The 20,079-nt window shown below is 44.3% G+C and overlaps 1 protein-coding gene across 2 annotated transcripts in view; it reads left to right on the forward strand.

Annotated features, from left to right (window-relative positions):
* Nucleotides 1-15,392: 15,392 nt before the first annotated feature.
* CACUL1 (CDK2 associated cullin domain 1) overlaps nt 15,393-20,079 on the forward strand; it is a 78,882-nt gene continuing 74,195 nt past the window's right edge. For both annotated transcript variants that reach the window (XM_032176629.2, XM_058435968.1), the window contains exon 1: nt 15,393-16,201. In XM_032176629.2, coding sequence (XP_032032520.1) covers nt 15,835-16,201 — 367 coding nt within the window. In that variant the 5' untranslated portion in view covers nt 15,393-15,834. The remainder of the gene's footprint in view (nt 16,202-20,079) is intronic.

The raw sequence follows: 20,079 nt of genomic DNA on the forward strand, positions 1-20,079 counted from the left end.
TTTACTTCTATAGAAGGGTGCGACTTGCGGATGGAGCAATGGTGAGAGCATGCCTGAACAATGGAGGGGAAGGGGTTCTTATTCCTGATGCAGGTAGCCCCTACTGCTGTGTCGTTCCTCTCTTGGCTAGGGTTGGACCACACAGTCTAAGCTAATTCCACTTGGCTATTTTAAAGAGAGTAGGGGTACAAGTCTGAGTGATGGAGTGAGTAGCTTTGGCGGGAAAGACAGTTAGGGAACAGGTAACTAAAGGTGACTTAGGTCAGAGCAGGTGACCAGGGGTGACTCAGGTGAAAGCAGGTGACCAGGCTGGGTGCAGTGGCTCACACCTGTAATCCCAGCACTTTGGGAGGCCGAGGCAGGCGGATCACGAGGTCAGGAGATGGAGGCCATCCTGGCTAACACGGTGAAACCCCGTCTCTACTAAAAATACAAAAAATTAGCTGGGCGTGGTAGCGGGCACCTGTAGTCCAAGCTACTTGGGAGACTGAGGCAGGAGAATGGTGTGAACCTGGGAGGCAGAGCTTGTAGTGAGCTGAGATGGGGCCACTGCACTCCAGCCTGGGTGACAGAGTGAGACTCCGTCTCAAAAAAAAAAAAAAAAAAAAAGCAGGTGACCAGGATGAGTCAGGACGGAGCAGGTGACCAGGGGAACAGATGTGAACTACTGATTAAAACTGGTGGAAAAAGTTGTTTACTGAAACTATGAGGAAGTTAAACTTTAAAATGAAGGACAAAGAACAGGGGAGCTGAACATACTGATACATTACTTCCTTGGAGAGGATCTCAGAACTTATTGTACTTAACAATTTACAGGCTAAACCCTTTGAAGAGGAATTTATTATATCCTACACAGTTAACATGCAGTGAATGTTTGCCATTATTATCACTGTTAGTAGTAGCCTTAATATTACTGATATAGTCATGCACCACATAAAGGATGTTTTGGTCCACGATGGACCACGTGTGATGGGAGTCTCAGAAGATTATAATGGAGCTGAAAAATTCCTGTCACCTGATGTCTTCATGATCCTGACCCTGTGTAGGCCCAGCTAATGTGTGTTTGTGTCTTAGTTTTTAACAAAGTTTAAAAAGTAAAAAATAAATAATTTTCAAAATAGAAAAAAGCTTATAGGATATAAGGAAGGAAAATATTTTTGTATAGCTGGACAACGCGTGTTTTAAGCTAAGTGTTATTACAAAAGAGTCAAAAAGTTAAAAAATTAAAAAGCTTAGAAAGTAGAAAAGTTAAAGTAAGCTAAGGTTAACTTATTGGAGAAAGAAATGTTTAAAAATAAATTTAGTGTAAGTGTACTGTGTTTGTAAAGTCTACAGTAGTGCACTGCAGTGTCCTAGGCCTTCACAGTCACTCACCACTCACTCACCGACTCACCCAGAGCAACTTCCAGCCCTGTAAGCTCCATTCATGGTAAGTGCCCTTTGCAAGTATACCATTGTTATCTTTTATACCATATTTTTTTGCTGTACCTTTTCAATGTTTAGGTATGTTTAGATCCACAAGATGTTCCAATTGCCTACAGTACTCAGTACAGTCACATGCTGTACAGGTTTGTTGCCTGGGAGCAACAGGCTATGCCATATAGCCTAGGTTTGTAGTAGGCTGTGCCGTTGAGGTTTGTATAAATACACTCTGTGATTTTCCCACAACAACAACATTGCCTAACAACCCCTTTCTCAGAATGCATTACCATCATTAAGCAACGCATGACTGTATTATTAGGCATGGTGCTCTTTTCCACATGGAAAAGCTGTATAATGCTGTGGCCATCCTCACCCTCAGGCTCCTCAGTGTTGGTTTGAAGGGGAGCTCTAGTCTAGAGGAAAGGCAGCCCAGGCTGGATGCAAAAGCCCCTGGTATGGGCCAGGCACCCAGTAGCTGTACAACAGCTATCAGATGCCTTCCCTGACTTAGAATTATACAACCATGTCAATGACCATCCCATTTTCAAACCTTGAGGATGATGCTTAAACTCTCACCTCGGAGATATTGAATCTCTGATGACTGCACAGGAAGGCCTCTGTTTCCTTACAAAACATGCCTCTCAAAATGTTGGGACAACTGAACGGTTCTCATAAAGCTAAAAATATTATAAAATCCTCAATTACAATTGTCCATTCCAACAGTCCTTGATAGTACTTTGTTGCCTTTTGAACTTAATTTTGTTCTTTACTTTGCAATTAAACACATGAATGAATGGCTGAAGTTCCATGAATGATGGATAGAGATCAGAATACCTGCTTGCCTCCTCCTAATGGTTTCTATCTGTGTCTAAATTGGATTAACTTTATAGCTTTTTTTCTTAATCACTGTTATCAGATCATCCAGTTTTCCATTTTCTACTCATTTTTATAAAGTAATGAGGCAAAACACGCAATTTTTACAAACATATAATATTGACCAGACACATAGAGGGTTGCTGCCAAAACTGACTTGTGGACTAGCAGGAAGCACCTCCATGCTAAAGCTGATGTTTGGATTTAGAGTATGAAAGGCAATTAGAGGTATGATGTATGAAATAGCTGATTGTGTGTGAAACAAGTGAAGTGGAGACTCATTTGTATCTGCTGCCTCTTAAATATGACAAGATAGATACCAACTCCTCCTGGATGATTATCGTGGCCTTCAAAAGGCACCCTGGCCTCTACCCAGGGTTAATCCATTGAGAGTGTTGGTGCCAAGATCGAAGAACCAGGTGTCTTGTTGCTCACAGCTGCCAACCTCAGATCTGCCTATGGCACCTGGCAGTGATGGCTGACAGTGGAGATCCAATCCTGCATTTCAGTGCCAGGAGGGGCCCCCCTTGCAGGCCACAGCTAAACTGTGTTAGGCCCAGGTACCCTCTTCCTCTAAGACTCCATTGGGATTGGACACCCTGGACCACTCAATGATGTTTCATCACCCAAAGTACAAGCAATGACTTTTTTTTTGAGACGGAGTCTCGCTCTGTCGCCCAGGCTGGAGTGCAGTGGCGCAATCTCGGCTCACTGCAAGCTCCGCCTCCCGAGTTCACGCCATTCTCTTGCCTCAGCCTCTCTGAGTAGCTGGGACTACAGGCGCCCGCCACCACGCCCGGCTAATTTTTTGTATTTTTAGTAGAGACGGGGTTTCACCGTGGTCTCGATCTCCTGACCTCGTGATCCACCTGCCTCAGCCTCCCAAAGTGCTGGGATTACAAGCGTGAGCCACTGCGCCCGGCTGAAGCAGTGACTTTTAATACACTTCTGGTTTTTTTTTTTTTTCCTGAGATGAACTTTCCCTCTTGTCGCCCAGCTTGGAGTGCAATGGCGTGATCTCCGCTCATTGCAACCTCTGCCTCCCGGGTTCAAGCAATTCTCCTGCCTCAGCTTCCCAAGTAGCTGGGATTACAGGCATTTGCCACCACACCCAGCTAATTTTTGTATTTTTGGTAGAGACAGGGTTTCACCATGTTGGTCAGGCTGGTCTTGAACTCCTGACCTCAGGTGATCCACCTGCCTCGGCCTCGCAAAGTGCTGGAATTACAGGCATGAGCCACTGCGCCCGGCAGCACATTCTTTGATGTATTTTTTGCTTGAAATATTCCCTGCGGGTTCTTGCCTTAACTTGAGCTATTCTCTGAGCACTGCGTCCTTTGTGACCTCTGAAGGGCACACTGTTTTCTCAAGTCCTATATTCCTCTGATAGGGAGGTGGTGTTGGTGTCTTCCTTGTTCCCACACTGCTTCCATTTCAATCCTTCCCTTCCCTCTCCACTGAGGCTCCCACCATTGAAGTTTTCCACCTCACCTCCTCATGGGAACAATCTCCTGGTCATTATCAACTGCCTCCCCCCCTTTTTTTTTCAGATAGAGTCTCACTCCGTCTCCTGGGCTAGAGTGCAGTGGTGCGATCTCAGCCCACTGCAACCTCTGCCTCCAGTATTCAGACGATTCTCCTGCCTCAACCTCATGAGTAGCTGGGATTACAGGCGTGCGCCATCGCGCCCAGCTAGTTTTTGTATTTTTTGGTAGGTATGGGTTTTCGCCATGTTGGCCAGGCTGGTCTCAAACTCCTGATCTGAAGTAATCTGCTCACCGTGGCCTCCCAAAGTGTGAGATTACAGGCATGAGCCACCGCGCCCAGCCAACCTCCTCTCTTTTGTTCCTGGATGGCCTTAATCTCCATGCCAACTCCTGCCATCATTCATTCTCTTGAGGGAAACGTTAACATCCCCATGGACGGCCCTTCCAGTCCTCTGGCCTCTTGCCTCCCTGGCCTCCTCACCAGGCCTAATTCTAACATTTGCAGCAAGAGTGCAAAATGACTCATTTGTATGTCTAAATATTTAAATGTTATTCATACAGCTAACTGCTAAGTACCACACTTCCTATCCTCCTTCCTTGACAAACATACCTTCAGATGATAACAAAATAAAAAATGCATGTAAAGCTATGGTAAAATAACAAGGATGACTGAATGGAACTATTATTGTGTATGTCTGGGTGTTCTTTTGATGGACTGGCAACATATGGATGTGTAATAAAAAACACACATAACTCATAAATTATATGTATTTTATGAAAGTTAATTTTCTTGCTTTCTTTTAAGTAAATTACCAATTATGTTGTTATAATCAAGACTTTTACATAATTTGTGTCCTATGGAGAGTAATGACAAATTAGGCAACCTTTCTGGGGACATTATGGTTCTTACGGTGTTTTTCATTAATTTGAAAATGCAGAAACTATGTTCTGCTGAGGTCAGAGCAACTGGAATTGTCAATTAAGTTCTTAAAGCCATACTTAGATGGGAAATGAACTATAAATTTAATGTATCATGCTCAAACATTTTAATGGGGTTAGGATGTATATAATCGATCACTGTCACAGAAAATAGTACAAAATATTCTAATTTCATTATATAAATTTCTTTTTTTTTTTTTTTGAGATGAAGTCTCGCTCTGTTGCCCAGGCTGGAGTGCAGTGGCGCAATCTCGGCTCACTGCAAGCCCCGCCTCCCGGGTTCATGCCATTCTCCTGCCTCAGCCTCCCGAGTAGCTGGGACTACAGGCGCCCGCCATCATGCCTGGCTAATTTTTTGTATTTTTAGTAGAGACGGGGTTTCACCGTGTTAGCCAGGATGGTCTCGATCTCCTGACCTTGTGATCCGCCTGTCTTGGCCTCCCAAAGTGCTGGGTTTACAGACGTGAGCCACCGTGCCCGGCCTCATTATATAAATTTCTATCACTAATATGAGTTTCACTATCTCCAAGCAACATCAAGATCAATACAGTACTTTTAAGTATTTTCCTTTCAAATTCTTTAATGCTGGGATGTAATAAGAAAATGGACACAGCAGCATGTTATTCAATTTATTAAAATCTTTTCCCAGATTGTATCCTGATCTAAAATGGCCAAAAATAATCTCCAAAGAAATTAAAGGAAATTTTTGGAAAATCATACATTAATTTTCTTCATGGTCATACAAACATGTTTGTTTCCTTTTGAATTTTCTTTAAAAATTAAAAAAAAATCATTCAAAAAGTAAAATAGACAAACTTAACTCTAGTTTTCTATAGTAAGTGACAGTTCGCACCAAGTAACTGTGGATAGTGCAAATACGAAAGTAATTTCATTTTCCACTGAAGACCACAATTCACTCATATTTGAACATCATTTATTGTTTCACTGAACTCTTCCAGTACGTCTCATCTATCTTGTCTAACTTAAATTGCTTTAATGCAGTGAGTAGCTCCAGGACCCTGCATGAGAACACAAAAATGGTCACTTGGTGCAACTGGGAAATGATATTTTGCTGTGCAAGAATCTATTGCATCAATGCCAACTGGAAAGGATTTGAGAAGTTAATTAGTTTTCTCTCTCAGTTAAGTGCTTCTGTTGTTCAGATCCTCTCTGCACTCTGAAGCAGTTTCTCTCATTTGTATGACACCACCCAGAAACCTTCATGGCCTCCAGATGTGGTTGCTTTCTGATCTGAGGACCAAGAGTGCAGAGAAGCATTTAATGGGAGTTGCGTGTCGTGAGGCACGAGAGTGAATGTGTAGAGTGTGGTTACACTGCGCCAGCTCTGAGCACAGAATACCAATGCCTGTATGCCCTTGGTAAATTTACTGTGTGTAGCATACAAAGGGCACATACAGAGTCCTTTAAAATGTGGGGCCCGGCCAGGCACGGTGGCTCACGCTTGTAATCCTAGCACTTTGGGAGGCCGAGGCGGGTGGATCACGAGGTCAGGAGATCGAGACCATGGTGAAACCCCGTCTCTACTAAAAATACAAAAAATTAGCCGGGCGTGGTGGCGGGCGCCTGTAGTCCCAGCTACTCGGAGAGGCTGAGGCAGGAGAATGGCGTGAACCCGGGAGGCGGAGCTTGCAGTGAGCCAAGATCGCGCCACTGCACTCCAGCCTGGGTGAGAGAGCGAGACTCCGTCTCAAAAAAAAAAAAAATAAATAGAAATAAAATGTGGGGCCCATGGCAGTGGCCTCTTTTGAGGTGAGGTCTCCTCCCACCCAGGGACTTTCGCTTCCACTGCATCTTGGCCAACCACCCCCAAGGTCCCACTATACCTGTCTATGTTTCTGGTTGCAAACAACAGAAACCAATACCAGTTAACTAAAGTAGAAGAGGAATTTATTGGAAGGACGTCGAGTAGCTCACAGAATCAACAAGAAGTTTGAGGAAACTGGCCTAGAACACAGACAGAAAGCAAGGAAAGCTGGGCAGTTGAGAATACAGCTGAGGTCACGCCAGAGGGGCAGCTTGGTTAACACATTGCCTCTAGTCCTGCCCTTACTGTGAAACCTGTACTCTGCAGATGTCATGAATCATTTCCAGTGATTCCCATGGTTTTGTGTTACTCTCTTCAGACTCAAATACCTTGGCAGAAAGATCTGGTTGGCTGAGCACAGCATGTGTGCCCTTGCTCTTGATGGTGGCTTACGGGGAGAGGGAATGTCTGGCACCCTTTAGCTTCCTGCACCATAGTAGGTGGGGACTTGCCTCTCACCAAAGCAAACAAATGTGAATGTGTACAAATAGGAAGCAAATCAGGCACTTGACATCCAAACAAAAACAAAGGTCAATGTCTGCTATTCCCACTGTAGGTCTTGTCACCAGCAGCAACTGCATTACCTTTGAAATCATGAATTCAGCCTACTGTTGGGTTATGACCCATCCTGCTAGTTTCTTGCTTAAGGACAGATGTCCCTTGCAATAGCTCTTCAACCCCATGGACACCTCTCATCCATGAAAAACTCTACCTTCTCTCTACCCATCTGCTCCATCTGTCTTTACTTTCTTATTCAGCTTGGAGTCCATGGCTGATTCATCATTTCCATTGCTCACTGAACTTTCCTTCCCTTACATGCATCTGATAAATTCCCAGCTTTGAATAGAATGTGATGCTCTATCCCGGTGTATACTAGAGTGAGGCATCTTTGAAACCTTTCTTTCCCTGGTCCTCAATGTCGAATCCACCATCAAGAACTGTCCATTCTAATGTCAAAATCTGTAGCCTACTGGTTCTCTCTATATCAACTGCCATCCTTCTAGTCCAAGCCACCATCATCTCTTGCCTGAAATATTGCCACAATTCCCCAGTTAGTCTCTGTTTTCACTCTTTTCTTTCCTACAGGCCACTCTCCTCAAGGCAGTTAGATGTCCTTATCAAATGTAAGTCACATCCTATGCCACTTCTCTACCTCTTTTCCATTCAAACAGAAACACTAAATTCTCGACATGCCTTACGAGGACCTGCATAACCCAGCCATGTCCTGCCTTTCTGCGTATGCCATTCCCATCCACTCCCCTTCACGCTACTGCAGTCTCATTGCCTTTCTTTCAGTTTAGAGATGATGTCAAACATCTTCCTTGTGTTCTCCCTTCTGCCTGGAATGTTCTCTTCCTAACTTGTCTGGCTCTCTTCTACCCATCCTTTCATCTTAGCAGAAATACTCTTTTTCAGAGAGGTTCTCCTTGATCCCCCAAAGTAAAAGAATTCTCTCTGTAATGGCCAGTCATGGCATTCTTTCCTAGCCTTTGTCATGCTTTGGCTCACGTGGTTGTGTAGTGCTTGATACCCCCATGGAATGGAAACTCCATGAGGAGCAGAGTGCTTTTTGTTTGTTTACTTTTTTTTTTTGAGACAGGTCTCACTCTGTCACCCAGGCTGGAGTGCAGTGGTGTGATCTTGGCTCACTGCAGCCTCCCCCTCTGAACTCAAGTGATTCTCCCACTTCAGTCTCCTGAGTAGCTGGGACTACAGGAGCACTCCACCATGCCCAGCTAATTTTTATATTTTTCATAGAGACAGGGTTTCACCATGTTGCCCAAGCTGGTCTTGAACTCCTGGGCTCAAGTGATCCTCCTGCCTCAGGCTCTCAAAGTGTTGGGTTTATAGGTGTGAGCCATGCACCCAGCTATCTATTTACTCTTATAGCCCCTGCACAGTACCTGAACACAGAATTATTGGTGAATGACTGAGTGAAAGGGACAGGCCTGCAATGAGGTGTCAACATAACTCCCCATCTCTTGCCTGCTTATTTTCCCCCAACCTCCTTCAGCCTCAAGTCATTTCCTTCAGCTCCTAAATTCATCAGGTTTATGAGAGAATCTGCATCGTTTCCTCTGTTTCCCTGCTAGGATGGAATTTAGAATTCACATGTTAAGACGTAAAAGGAAGCAATAAAATCTAACATGGAAAGAAATACTGAATACAGAATACTCCCCCGAGTGGCTACCCATCTTCACTGTAATCAGTAATCTCAGTGTGCAACTGTTGAGGCTTGAGTTTACATGGCAATAATCCTCTTACCTTCTAATCAAGATCATTCCAATAGCTTTGCAGCTAGACTTCCAACTGCATTATGCATTCACAAGTTATTTCTTTGTCAATGCTGTATTGGTACAATTCTAATCTCCTAGGGATTAAACACAAGTATTCATTCTTCTTTATCCTAATACAGTTTATCTCCATCAAAGTTGAGTTTTTATGTTTTCCATGCTAATTCCTTTGTGTAATTAATAGTCCATTTAAAATGAATAGCAATTAAGAGAAAACACCTATATGTCTGTATGTTGTCTACTACAGTCTTTTCTGATTCAATGAGTTCTTGACTACCTAGAAGAGGCATGTATAATTTTTGGATTTTTCTCATATATTTTTTCTCCTTTTCTTTCCTCTTATTCACTTCTAAGCAATTTCATCCTTTACTAACAATGCCACAAATGCCAGGCTGGTATGATAGATGAAAAGATGTAAAAACTGCAATAATACTTTCTCTTAGGGACAAATGTATCACATAGTACATGCTATGCTGTCAGAGTTGACTAAAGAAAAAAAGTCTTTTCAGCCAGGCACCATGGGCCACACCTGTAATACCAGCACTTTGAGAGGACAAGGTGAGCCCAGGAGTTTGAGACCACCCTGGTCTCAAACGTGATGAAACTTCATCTCTACAAAAATTACAAAACTTAGCTGGGCATGGTGGTGCACACCTGTAGTCCCAGCTACTTGAGAGGCTCTGGTGGGAGGATTGCTTGAGCCTGGGGCGTCAAAACTGCAGTGAGCCATGATCATGCCACTGCACTCCAGCCTGGGCAACAGAGCAAGACTTTATCTCAAAAATAAAAATGTCTTTTGATATAAAATAGGATTTCAAGTAGATTTAAGCTAGTCATACACTTATTCATTAAAAAGTATTGAACAATTACAAATAAATATTGTTTGGGAAAGTGACAATGTATTTAAAGCAATACAAAGACTAATTCTTAGTGATCAAGTCTCTGTACCCCCACCCCCCATGTTTTAACTATTTTAGACAATTGGCCACGTGGCATTTCATAATTAAACAAACATGGATTATGTCTTTCTTTTTTATTTTTATTTTTTTTTAAGATGGAGTGTCACTCTGTCTCCCAGGCTGGAGTGCAGTGGCACGATCTCAGCTTACTGCAACCTCTGTCTCCCAGGTTCAAGTGATTCTTCTGCCTCAGCCTCCCAAGTAGCTGGTGAGAGGTGACAGCGTGCTGGCAGCCCTCACAGCTCTCACTCGCTCTTGGTGCATCCTCTGCCTGGGCTCCCACTTTGGTGGCACTTGAGGAGCCCTTCAGCCCGCTGCTGCACTGTGGGAGTCCCCTTCCTGGGCTGGCCAAGGCTGGAGCTGGCTTCCTCAGCTTGCTGGGAGGTGTGGAGGGGGAGGCGTGGGCAGGAACCGGGGCTGCGCGCAGTGCTTGTGGGCCAGCGCAAGTTCCGGGTAGGCGTGGGCTTGGTGGGCCCCACACTCAGAGCGGCCAGCCGGCCCTGCTGGCCCCGGGCAGTGAGGGCTTAGCACCTGGGCCAGCGGCGGTGGAGGGTGTGCTGGGTCCCCTAGCAGTGCCGGCCCACGGGCGCTGCGCTCGATTTCTCGTCAGGCCTTAGGTGCCTTCCCGGGGCAGGGCTCTGGACCTAGAGCCCGCCATGCCTGAGCCTCCCACGCCCACCCCGCCACCTCCGTGGGCTCCTGTGCAGCCCCAGCCTCCCTGATGAGCACCGCCCCCTGCTCCACAGCACCCAGTCCCATTGACCACCCAAGGGGCTGAGGAGTGTGGGCACAGGGCGCGGGACTGGCAGGCAGCTCCACCTGCAGCCCCAGTGCGGGATCCACTGGGTGAAGCCAGCTGGGCCCCTGAGTCTGGTGGGGACTTGGAGAACCTTTATGTCTAGCTAAGGGATTGTAAATACACCAATCAGCACCCTGTGTCTAGCTCAGGGTTTGTGAATGCACCAATCAACACTCTGTATCTAGCTAGTCTGGTGGGGACTTGGAGAACCTTTATGTCTAGCTAAGGGATTATAAATACACCAATCGGCACTCTGTATCTAGCTCAAGGTTTGTAAACACACCAATCAGCACCCTGTGTCTGGCTCAGGGTTTGTGAATGCACCAATTGACACTCTGTATCTAGCTCATCTGGTGGGGACTTGGAGAGCCTTTGTGTTGACACTCTGTATCTAGCTAACCTACTGGGGACGGGGAGAACCTTTGTGTCTAGCTCAGGGATTGTAAACACACCAATCAGCACCCTGTCAAAACAGACCACTCGGCTCTCTGTAAAATGGACCAATCAGCAGGATGTGGGTAGGGCCAGATAAGAAAATAAAAGCAGGCTGCTGGAGCCAGCAGTGGCAAACCGTTCGGGTCCCCTTCCACACTGTGGAAGCTTTGTTCTTTCACTCTTTGCAATATATCTTGCAGCTGCTCACTCTTTGGGTCCACACTGCCTTTATGAGCTGTAACACTCAGCGTGAAGGTCTGCAGCTTCACTCCTGAGCCAGCGAGACCACGAACCCACCAGAAGGAAGAAACTCTGAACACATCCGAACATCAGAAGGAACAAACTCCAGACGCGCCACCTTAAGAGCTGTAACACTCACCGCGAGGGTCCGTGGCTTCATTCTTGGAGTCAGTGAGACCAAGAACCTACCAATTCCAGACACACTGGGATTACAGGTACGTGCCGCCATGTCCAGCTATTTTTTGTATTTTTAGTAGAGACAGGGTTTCACCATGTTGGCCAGGCTGGTTTTGAACTCCTGACCTCAGGTGATCCACCCGCCTCGGCCTCCCAAAGTGCTGGGATTACAGATATGAGACACTGTGCCTGGCCAGTTATGTCTTTCTTGATTCTAATCAGTACATACATAATTTTGCATAGACATATTGATTAGGGAGGCATTTATGAAGGGCAGGTAGTGGAGAGGCTGGGGTAAGGTTAGGTAATAGGAGTTCTAGGGGATTTCATACTTCAGCCTATAATGGAATTGTAGCCTACCCAGCACTTATTTAAACCTTCCCGATTGACTCCAATATTTGTTCTTCGATCCACTCCTTCCCCTCTCAGCCAATGTACTTAGGGAGAAGCTGATCCCATGCTGAGTTCCAGGAATGGGCCTCATTTTCCAGTAAAGGGCTCTGGAATCCAGGTCTAAGTGCCATGTGATTGGTTTAGGAATGGACCAATGAGACACTGTGAGGAACTTTCCTGAGGGCTTCTGGGAATTTTCTCATAATAGAAAGCTACCAGAATTCACAGGCCCTTTTCATCTTGACTTTCTTGTCCATAGACATGAGGCCAGGGGCTGTGGCAGGCATTTTGTAGGCAGCCTAAGGGTGAAGCATGCACAAGACAGAACAGGACAAAGAACACCACAGAGAAGCAGAGCTCAGTAATGGCTGAGCCCTGCCTCACCTCCACCATTCCTAGACCTTCTCAGTCTCTTAGCCAATGAACAGCCTTGATTTTAAAGCAATTTTTATTTGAGTTTTTGCTTCTGGAAGCCAAAACAAACATTTTAACCTATGGAATCCCAATTTATACTTCCATAACGTTTTTGTTTATTTTGTTAATCTTTAAGTTTCAGAATTCTTTTCTGATTATAAAAATAATACGTACTTATTGTAGAGAACCGAGAAAACATTGAAAGATATAAAGAACATTAAGACCATCCATAAGCTCATTATCCCTAGATAACTGCTATTGAGTTTTGAGTTAGTTTCCTCTTTATGTATCCAAACTTACACAGAAATTTTACACATATATTTATCCTGCTTTAATGAAATTCACAGCCTAGTGGGAAATAGAAACAAACAAACAAAAACCAAACAAATAGATGAATATCTGTGACTATGGAAGGTCATAGTAACTACTAACCTGTGTTCACTGTTTTTCGGTAAATGTTGCTAATAATGTTATACCCCATCTCCACAACCCAGAACAAATCAAAGGTTTTATGTTAATAACTATTAAAATATAATATGCTCTAAAGTATAACAATGTCTCATAATGCCACAAAATCAACCAGTTACCAATATGTTCATTTGGTTTCCCTTCAGTAGGATTTCTTATAGAAAACTGTCCCGTCAGTGACTGGTTTCGCTCAACAGTCATTAGGTCTTGTCACAGTAGTTTAATTACAGCAAAAATGAGTGTCTTATATTGATCATTTTGACAACACACACACAAAAGGTTCAGTATTCATCAGTGTGCCGGGTAAAAACACTTGGAGCAGGGCCCTCAAGAGGATGGAAGTTATATTGCTATGATAGTACCAAGCCCATCAGTTCTAAATGTTTTCTACTTTCTATTATGATTTTATGACCCATGAGTTAATTGGAATAGTGGGAATATGGGGCTTACCAGTTACCTTTTGGTTATTGATTTTTAACTTACCTATATAGTGACCAGAAAATGTGGTTACTATGATATAAATCCTTAGATATGTAGAGACTTGCTTTATGACACAGTATGTTCAATTTTTGTAAATGTTTAGCATATTCTTGAAAGGAGTGTTTATTCTATGGTCATTAAGGCAATATTCTACACGTATATATTAGATTAAGCTTGGTAATTGTGTTATTCAACTTTTCCAGTCCCTTAAAGATTTTTTTGGCCCCCTCGATCTATGTATTAGTTTCCCGTAATCAGCTGCTTAACAAATTATCACAATACGTGGCTTAAAAAAACAGACATGAATTCTCAGTTTTGGAATCTAGAAGTCTGAAATCAAGATGTTGGCAGGGTCACACTCCCTCCAGAGGCTCAAGAGGAAAATTTGTCTCTTCCAGCTTTGGGTGCTGTCAGCATTCCTTGACTTGGGAATGCCATCACTCCAATCTCTGCTTCTGTGGTTACATTACCTCCTCTTCTTCTCCTCTTCTACCTCTCTTTTATAAGGACACCTGTCATTGGATTGATGGCCCACCTGGATAATCCAGGATGATCTTCTCATCTCAAGAACTTTAAGTACATCCGCAAACGCCCTTTTTCCAAATAAGGTCATACTCGCAAGTTCTAGGAATTAGGATATGGACATATCTTGTGGGAGGCCGTATTCAACTCACTGCAATTAGAGAGGGAGTGAAAAATCACCTACTCTGATGGTAGATTTCTCTGTCTTCTTATACTTCTGTTCATTTTTGCTTCATATATTTTGTGGCCATATAGTCGCTATGATATAAATCCTTAGATATGTAAAGACTTGCTTTATGACACAGTATGTTAGAGACACTTTTTTGACTCTATCTTCCCTGTATATTGGACTTTTTTTTTTTTTTAATGTAAAGACCCTTCTTTATTTCATCGCACTCACCCACCCATCTACTTAGAGTCTGTTGATGATAAATCATTAGTTGTTTGTCTGAAACGGAATTTGCCTTCCTTCTGCCTCTCTTTTGCCACACAAGTAATTCTAAGGTTTTATGTTTTCCCCTTCAGCATACCACTTAATTCTCTTTTCCTTTTTTTTTTTTTTGGAGACAGTCTCACTCTGTCACCCAGGCTGGAGTGCAGTGGTGCGATCTCGGCTCACTGCAACCTTGACCTCCAGGGCTCAAGTGATCCACCTCAGCCTCCATTGTAGCTGGGACCACAGGCACACGCCACCATGCCAGGCTAATTTTGCTTTTAGAGGCGGGGTCTTGTTATGTTGGTCTGGCTGGTCTCAAATTCCTGGGCCCAAGCGGGCCTCCCGTCTCGGTCTCCTCAAGTGGTGGAATTACAGACGTTAGCCACTGCGCCCAGCTCGCGTTTTTTTTTTTTTTTTTTTTTTTTGGTTTGAGATGGAGTCTTGCTCTGTTGCCCAGGCTGGAGTGCAGTGGCGCGATTTCGGCTCACTGCAACCTCTTCCTCCTGGGTTCAAGCAATTCTGCCTCAGCCTCCCGAGTAGCTAGCTGGGACAACAGGCACGTGCCACCACGCCCGGCTAACTTTTTTGTATTTTTAGTAGAAACGGGGTTTCCCGTGTTAGCCAGGATGGTGTCGATTTCCTGACCTCGGGATCCGCCCGCCTGGGCCTCCCGAAGTGCTGGGATTACAGGCGTGAGCCACCGCGCCCGGCCTGAGCCGGTATTTTTAAAAGTTGGGTTGCTGGCCTTAGTGCATACAAGCGTAAAGGAATTTTAAAAACACGCATGAATAACTCAAACGCATTTCTTTTTTGCGCCATCCTGCTATGTGTGATTCGGTTTTTATTCTCGGTTTTGTGCGTTTGTGTCGCGACGGCTGGGGACCGACCTAAGAGCAGTCGGACCACGGGCCGCCCAGGCCGGTCTCATCGGTTTACAACCTGCGACCCCGGGGCCTCTTGTGGTCCCGTATCTCCGTCCCAAGCAAAAGCCGGGGCTCTCAGGCACTCAGAAGTGCGAAGGCCCGGTAGACTTGGAGGATGCGAGAAAAACACCTCCAATAACTCTGGCCAGTCTACAGCTACTGCCAAGACCGCTCCGCGCGCGTCCTCAGGAGCCGGCGAGCTCCTCGTCGTCATGGTAACCAGATTGCGAACGCGCGTGCGCAAGACAAACGCCTTTGTCACGTGAGGCCGGGCCGGGGGCGGGGCCGGCGAATGCCCGTCCGGACCCGTCGCGCCTCCCTTGTCAGCTCCCTGCCAGCCGAGGCGGGGCGAACCTCTGCCCTGTTGCGTGGGAGTGACTCACAGCTCCCGCCCCTTTTGGCTCCGCTTTCTCGCGGCCAGTCCCTCGCACCACGTGCCCTCCTGGCCGCGCCCCCAGCTGCCCTTTCCAACTGCCTGTTGGAAGCCGCGGTAAAATGTCGTGAGGAGCGCCGCTGCTTTACGGCTGCCTCTCCCAGACTAGAGCCCGGAGCGCCCACCGCCGTCAGCCGCGTCTCCTAGCTAGTCGGCCCCGCGGAGAGCGAGAGACCCTGCTTACCGCAGCCCTCTCCGCTGCGCCCATCCCTGCCCCCGGCGATGTAAGCTCGGGGAGGCAGCGGTGCCCGCTGGCCCGGGGTTGAGACGGGCGGCAGGTGCCTGTGAGGCGGGCGGGTGCCGGGGGCCAGCAGGATGGAGGAAAGCATGGAAGAGGAGGAGGGGGGCAGCTACGAGGCGATGATGGACGACCAGAACCACAACAACTGGGAGGCTGCGGTGGACGGCTTCCGGCAGCCCCTGCCACCTCCGCCGCCCCCCTCGTCGATCCCGGCCCCTGCCCGAGAGCCTCCAGGGGGGCAGCTGCTGGCGGTGCCCGCGGTCTCCGTGGACAGGAAAGGCCCCAAGGAGGGGCTCCCGATGGGGCCGCCGCCACCGCCGGAGGCTAATGGGGTGATCATGATGTTGAAGAGCTGCGACGCGGCCGCCGCCGTGGCCAAGGCGGCCCCCGCCCCCACCGCCAGCTCCACCATCAACATCAACACCTCCACCTCCAAGTTCTGTGAGTCCAGCCTTTCCCTGCAGCCTTGGCTTTTCTCCACCTCACTCGGACGCCGAATCCACCCCCTCTTGGAGAAAGCTCCGCTTCCTTTGTTTCAGGCCTCGGTCTTTCCTCTTCTCCCCGTCCGCCTTCGCCTCCCTGCCTCCCTCCCCCTCACCGTCCCCTCCCCCTCATTTGATGTCTGCGGCCAGCGCCTGAGCGGCCCTGGCTTCTTGTATTACCTGGCCTAGAGAGGCAGCCTGGTACACACGGAGCCCCAAGTTCTGTCAACGCGATCCCTATCACAACTGGCAGTCTCTCAACATTGGGAAGCTCTTTTCGCACCCGTCTTCTCTTGAAGTTTCACCCTAAAAGTGAGGGGAAAATAAGGCTGCCTGAGTCTCCTTAGGGAAAGGCCTTCAGTCTTTTGCAGCCACAGAGAGAAAAGAAATCTGGCAACTTGTGTTCTTGTGCTTTTGGCCAGGCTGTGTTAAACAAGTAAGGAATTTGAAAGTTGACCTGTATCTACACCTTGTTCCTCCTCTTCTGTGTTACACCTTTGCATCCTGCTAGGGAAATGATGAGTTGCTTTCCGATGCAGTGGCAGCTCCGACATCGTCTTGAAGCTAATAATGCATAAAATCACTTTTCAGCGCTTACACTCATAAGAATAAGCCTTTCAGGATGGGTTATGTCTTGTGTCCAAACCCAAGATTGGGTTACATGTTGAACTTTATGTTAGTGGTCTGTCTTAACGCTCAATTGCACGCATTAAGATTTAAGACCAAAATCTGTTTCGTAATCCGAAACTGCCTCTGACCAGGATGTATGTATGCTTCCATAGCTAGGAAAAGAATGTGCTTTTACTTTGGTTTGTGTGTGTGTGTGTGTGTGTGTGTGTGTGTGTGTGTGGTGGTGATGGTGGTGGTGGTGATAGGATGTTGAAAATGAATGTGACCATCACAGCCCAGGTTTTTCTCTCCTATTATTAACTGCAAGTTTTGAATGGCATCTGGTAAAGCAACTGGAGAGTTCATTTCTAGCTACTAATTTTATCAAGCTGTACTTGTCCAGTTAGCTGTGCAGAGAAAATATTTGCCTTGATGCAGATAGTCGGAATCTTACACACTGTGTGTGGGAACAGCGTGTAATTTTATTTGCCTCAAGATACTGCCTTAGTCAAAGACATTGATATGTAGGTTTGGTAAGATTATATACGCTTTTTCTCCTTATTCATGATAATCATGTTTATATTGTATAGTTTGTGTGTTGAAGGCTGTGTTGTGGAACCAGACCTTCTGTAGAGTGGCAGAATGACTTCACCTGAGTCATGAAGGAAGATTGCCTTAGTAAAGTTCATTTGAAGAGTTCAAAAAAAAAAGCATAAAGTTAGAAACAGAAATCAGTAAAATTGAGAACAAAAGGATTTGTCACACCAAAAGGTTATTTTTGTGAAAAGATGAGTAAGCTAGGCAGACCTCTGATCTAATCGACAAGCAAAAAAGATGCAAATAAATGAAAAATGGAAAATAACTACAAATATCAGATTAAAAAAAGAACGTTATGAACTTAGGCTGATGAATTTGAAAGCCTAAATGAAAAATATAGTTCTTAGAAAACTAGTAAATGTGAAAATTGGTATCAGAAGAAATATCTTGAACTAATAAACTGAAATGGTAAAGATCTCCCTTTTTAGAAGCTCTGGATCCAGATACGCTGATGAGTTCCATCATACTTTAACACTGAATTGTGTTTGCAAGTTGCCCTGGAAAATAGTGAGAAAAAATACCAAGTTCATTTTATGAGGCTTGTGAAATCTTGATTCTAAAACAGATAAGGACGTGTAAGAAGAGAAAATTATAGGTCTGTTTTACTTAGCATAGAAATGAAAATACTGCAGAAAAAATACTCGCTCATCAAATCCAACAGTGTGTTATAGAGTCCTGATCCATAGAGTTAGTCCTAGAGATGTAAGCATGGCTTAACATCCACTTATCTAATTTAGCTCATTAATAGACTAAAGGAAAAAAATTACGATTATCTCAATTGGTGCCATGAAATCATTCAACTAGATCCAGCAGCTATTTATGATAAAAACTCTTGGTAACCCAGGAGTACAAGATAACTAGATAAAGGTTATTACCAAAAACCTTCAGTAAATAATAATACTTAATGGAGAAATTTTAGATACATATACTTTAAGATCCGTAACAAGATAAGGATGCTCCTGTCATCACTACTGTTTAGAATTGTAGGAAGGTCCTGGCTAACATAAGGAGCAAAAAAAAAAGGTATAAAGATTGTAAGGGAAGCAATAAAGGTTATTATTTGCAGATAATATGATCACCTACCTAGATGAACCATTAAAATCCAGAGAAAACTTAGAACTAGTAAGAGTTTAGTAGGATTGCTGGATTTAAGATAAACTTATAAAAATTTGATAGCATTTACTAAACTAGTGATAACTAGTAAAGATAATCAAAAGTAAATACTATATGCAATAATAGCAACAAAACTCTAAAGTCTCTAGGGATTAACCTGTGACTACGCAAGATCTTTAAAAAGGAAACTTTAAAACGTGAAAAAGAAACTAGAGGATAATCTAAATAAATGGTACTATTTTCCTTGCTCTTGGATCAAATTACTTATAAGAATACTAATTTTCTGCATTTTATAAATTCAGTTTAAAGGACGTCAAAATTACATTTGGTTTGACAAACTCAACAGCCTAAGTCTAAAATTTATATGGTGGGTGGGATAAAGTTTGTGAATAACTAAATCAATCTTAAAGATTTGTTAGGGGATGGGAGGCTTGCCTTATTAGAAGTTAAGATGTCAAGGCTGTAGTAAAGTGGTGTAAGTGCAAGAACAGAAAAATAGACCAAGGAAACAAATTGGAGGGCAGAGACTTACCTAGATACATGTATAAAAGTTGGGAACTTTTTAAGTGGCATCATAAACCACTGGAGAAAGGAGTCATATGTTGTTAGGGAGAGTGACTCACTATATAGAGAAAAAATAAATTTAATATCATAAATGGATAGACTCTAAATGAATTAAAGACCTAAATGTGAAAAGAAAAACCAAAGTTAATATTATTGAAAATGTTAAGCTCTTTCCCTAGGGACAGGGAAGTACTTTTTAAAGCTTCAAAAGCTTATAAAGGTGAAAAATTAAGTATTTTGATTGTATGAAAATTATTCATTTGGCAAAAGATGAAAGAATGAGAGAAGATATTTACAGTGCCTAAAATTAACAAGGGATGATGATCTGACTAGACAAGGGACTACTTACTATACATCAACAACAAGAGGGCAGCAACTTCTGTAGAAAAATATGCAAAGGATATTAATAAGTAGCTTATAGAATAGGAAACCCTAACAAGCATAAGAAGAGATGAATTTATTAATATTCAGAGACATGCATATTAAAATAGTAATGGAAAAGAGTATAATTGGATTATTTGTAAAACAAAAGATAAATGCTTGAGGTGATGGTACCGCATTTACCCTGATGGGATTATTACACATTGTATGCCTGTATCAAAATATCCCATATACCTCATAAATATACCCGAAAAATTAAAGAATAAAATAGTAACGGAATGTCTTTTTCCACCTGTTAGGTTGACAAAAATTAGAAAGCTGAATGAATAGTGCCAAGTGCAGTGGGGATATGGTAATATAGGAAAACTTATACTTGCTTGTGGGAATAACAGTGTAGTGGACTTGTGAGATGTTGAGATGCCCGAAGTCTCTGTGGACCAGATAATGAAAGATAGCTGCTGTATTAGTGTATCCCTCAGCTATGGCAGTGAATGTATACTTTAGACTGTAAGGTGAAAACAGCTTGTGTTGGTTTCTAGTTTTGGGACAGAGATAAAAAGCATTTGTTATCTT

Source organism: Hylobates moloch, unplaced genomic scaffold (assembly GCF_009828535.3).
Source record: "Hylobates moloch isolate HMO894 unplaced genomic scaffold, HMol_V3 SCAFFOLD_3, whole genome shotgun sequence".
NCBI lineage: Eukaryota > Metazoa > Chordata > Mammalia > Primates > Hylobatidae > Hylobates > Hylobates moloch.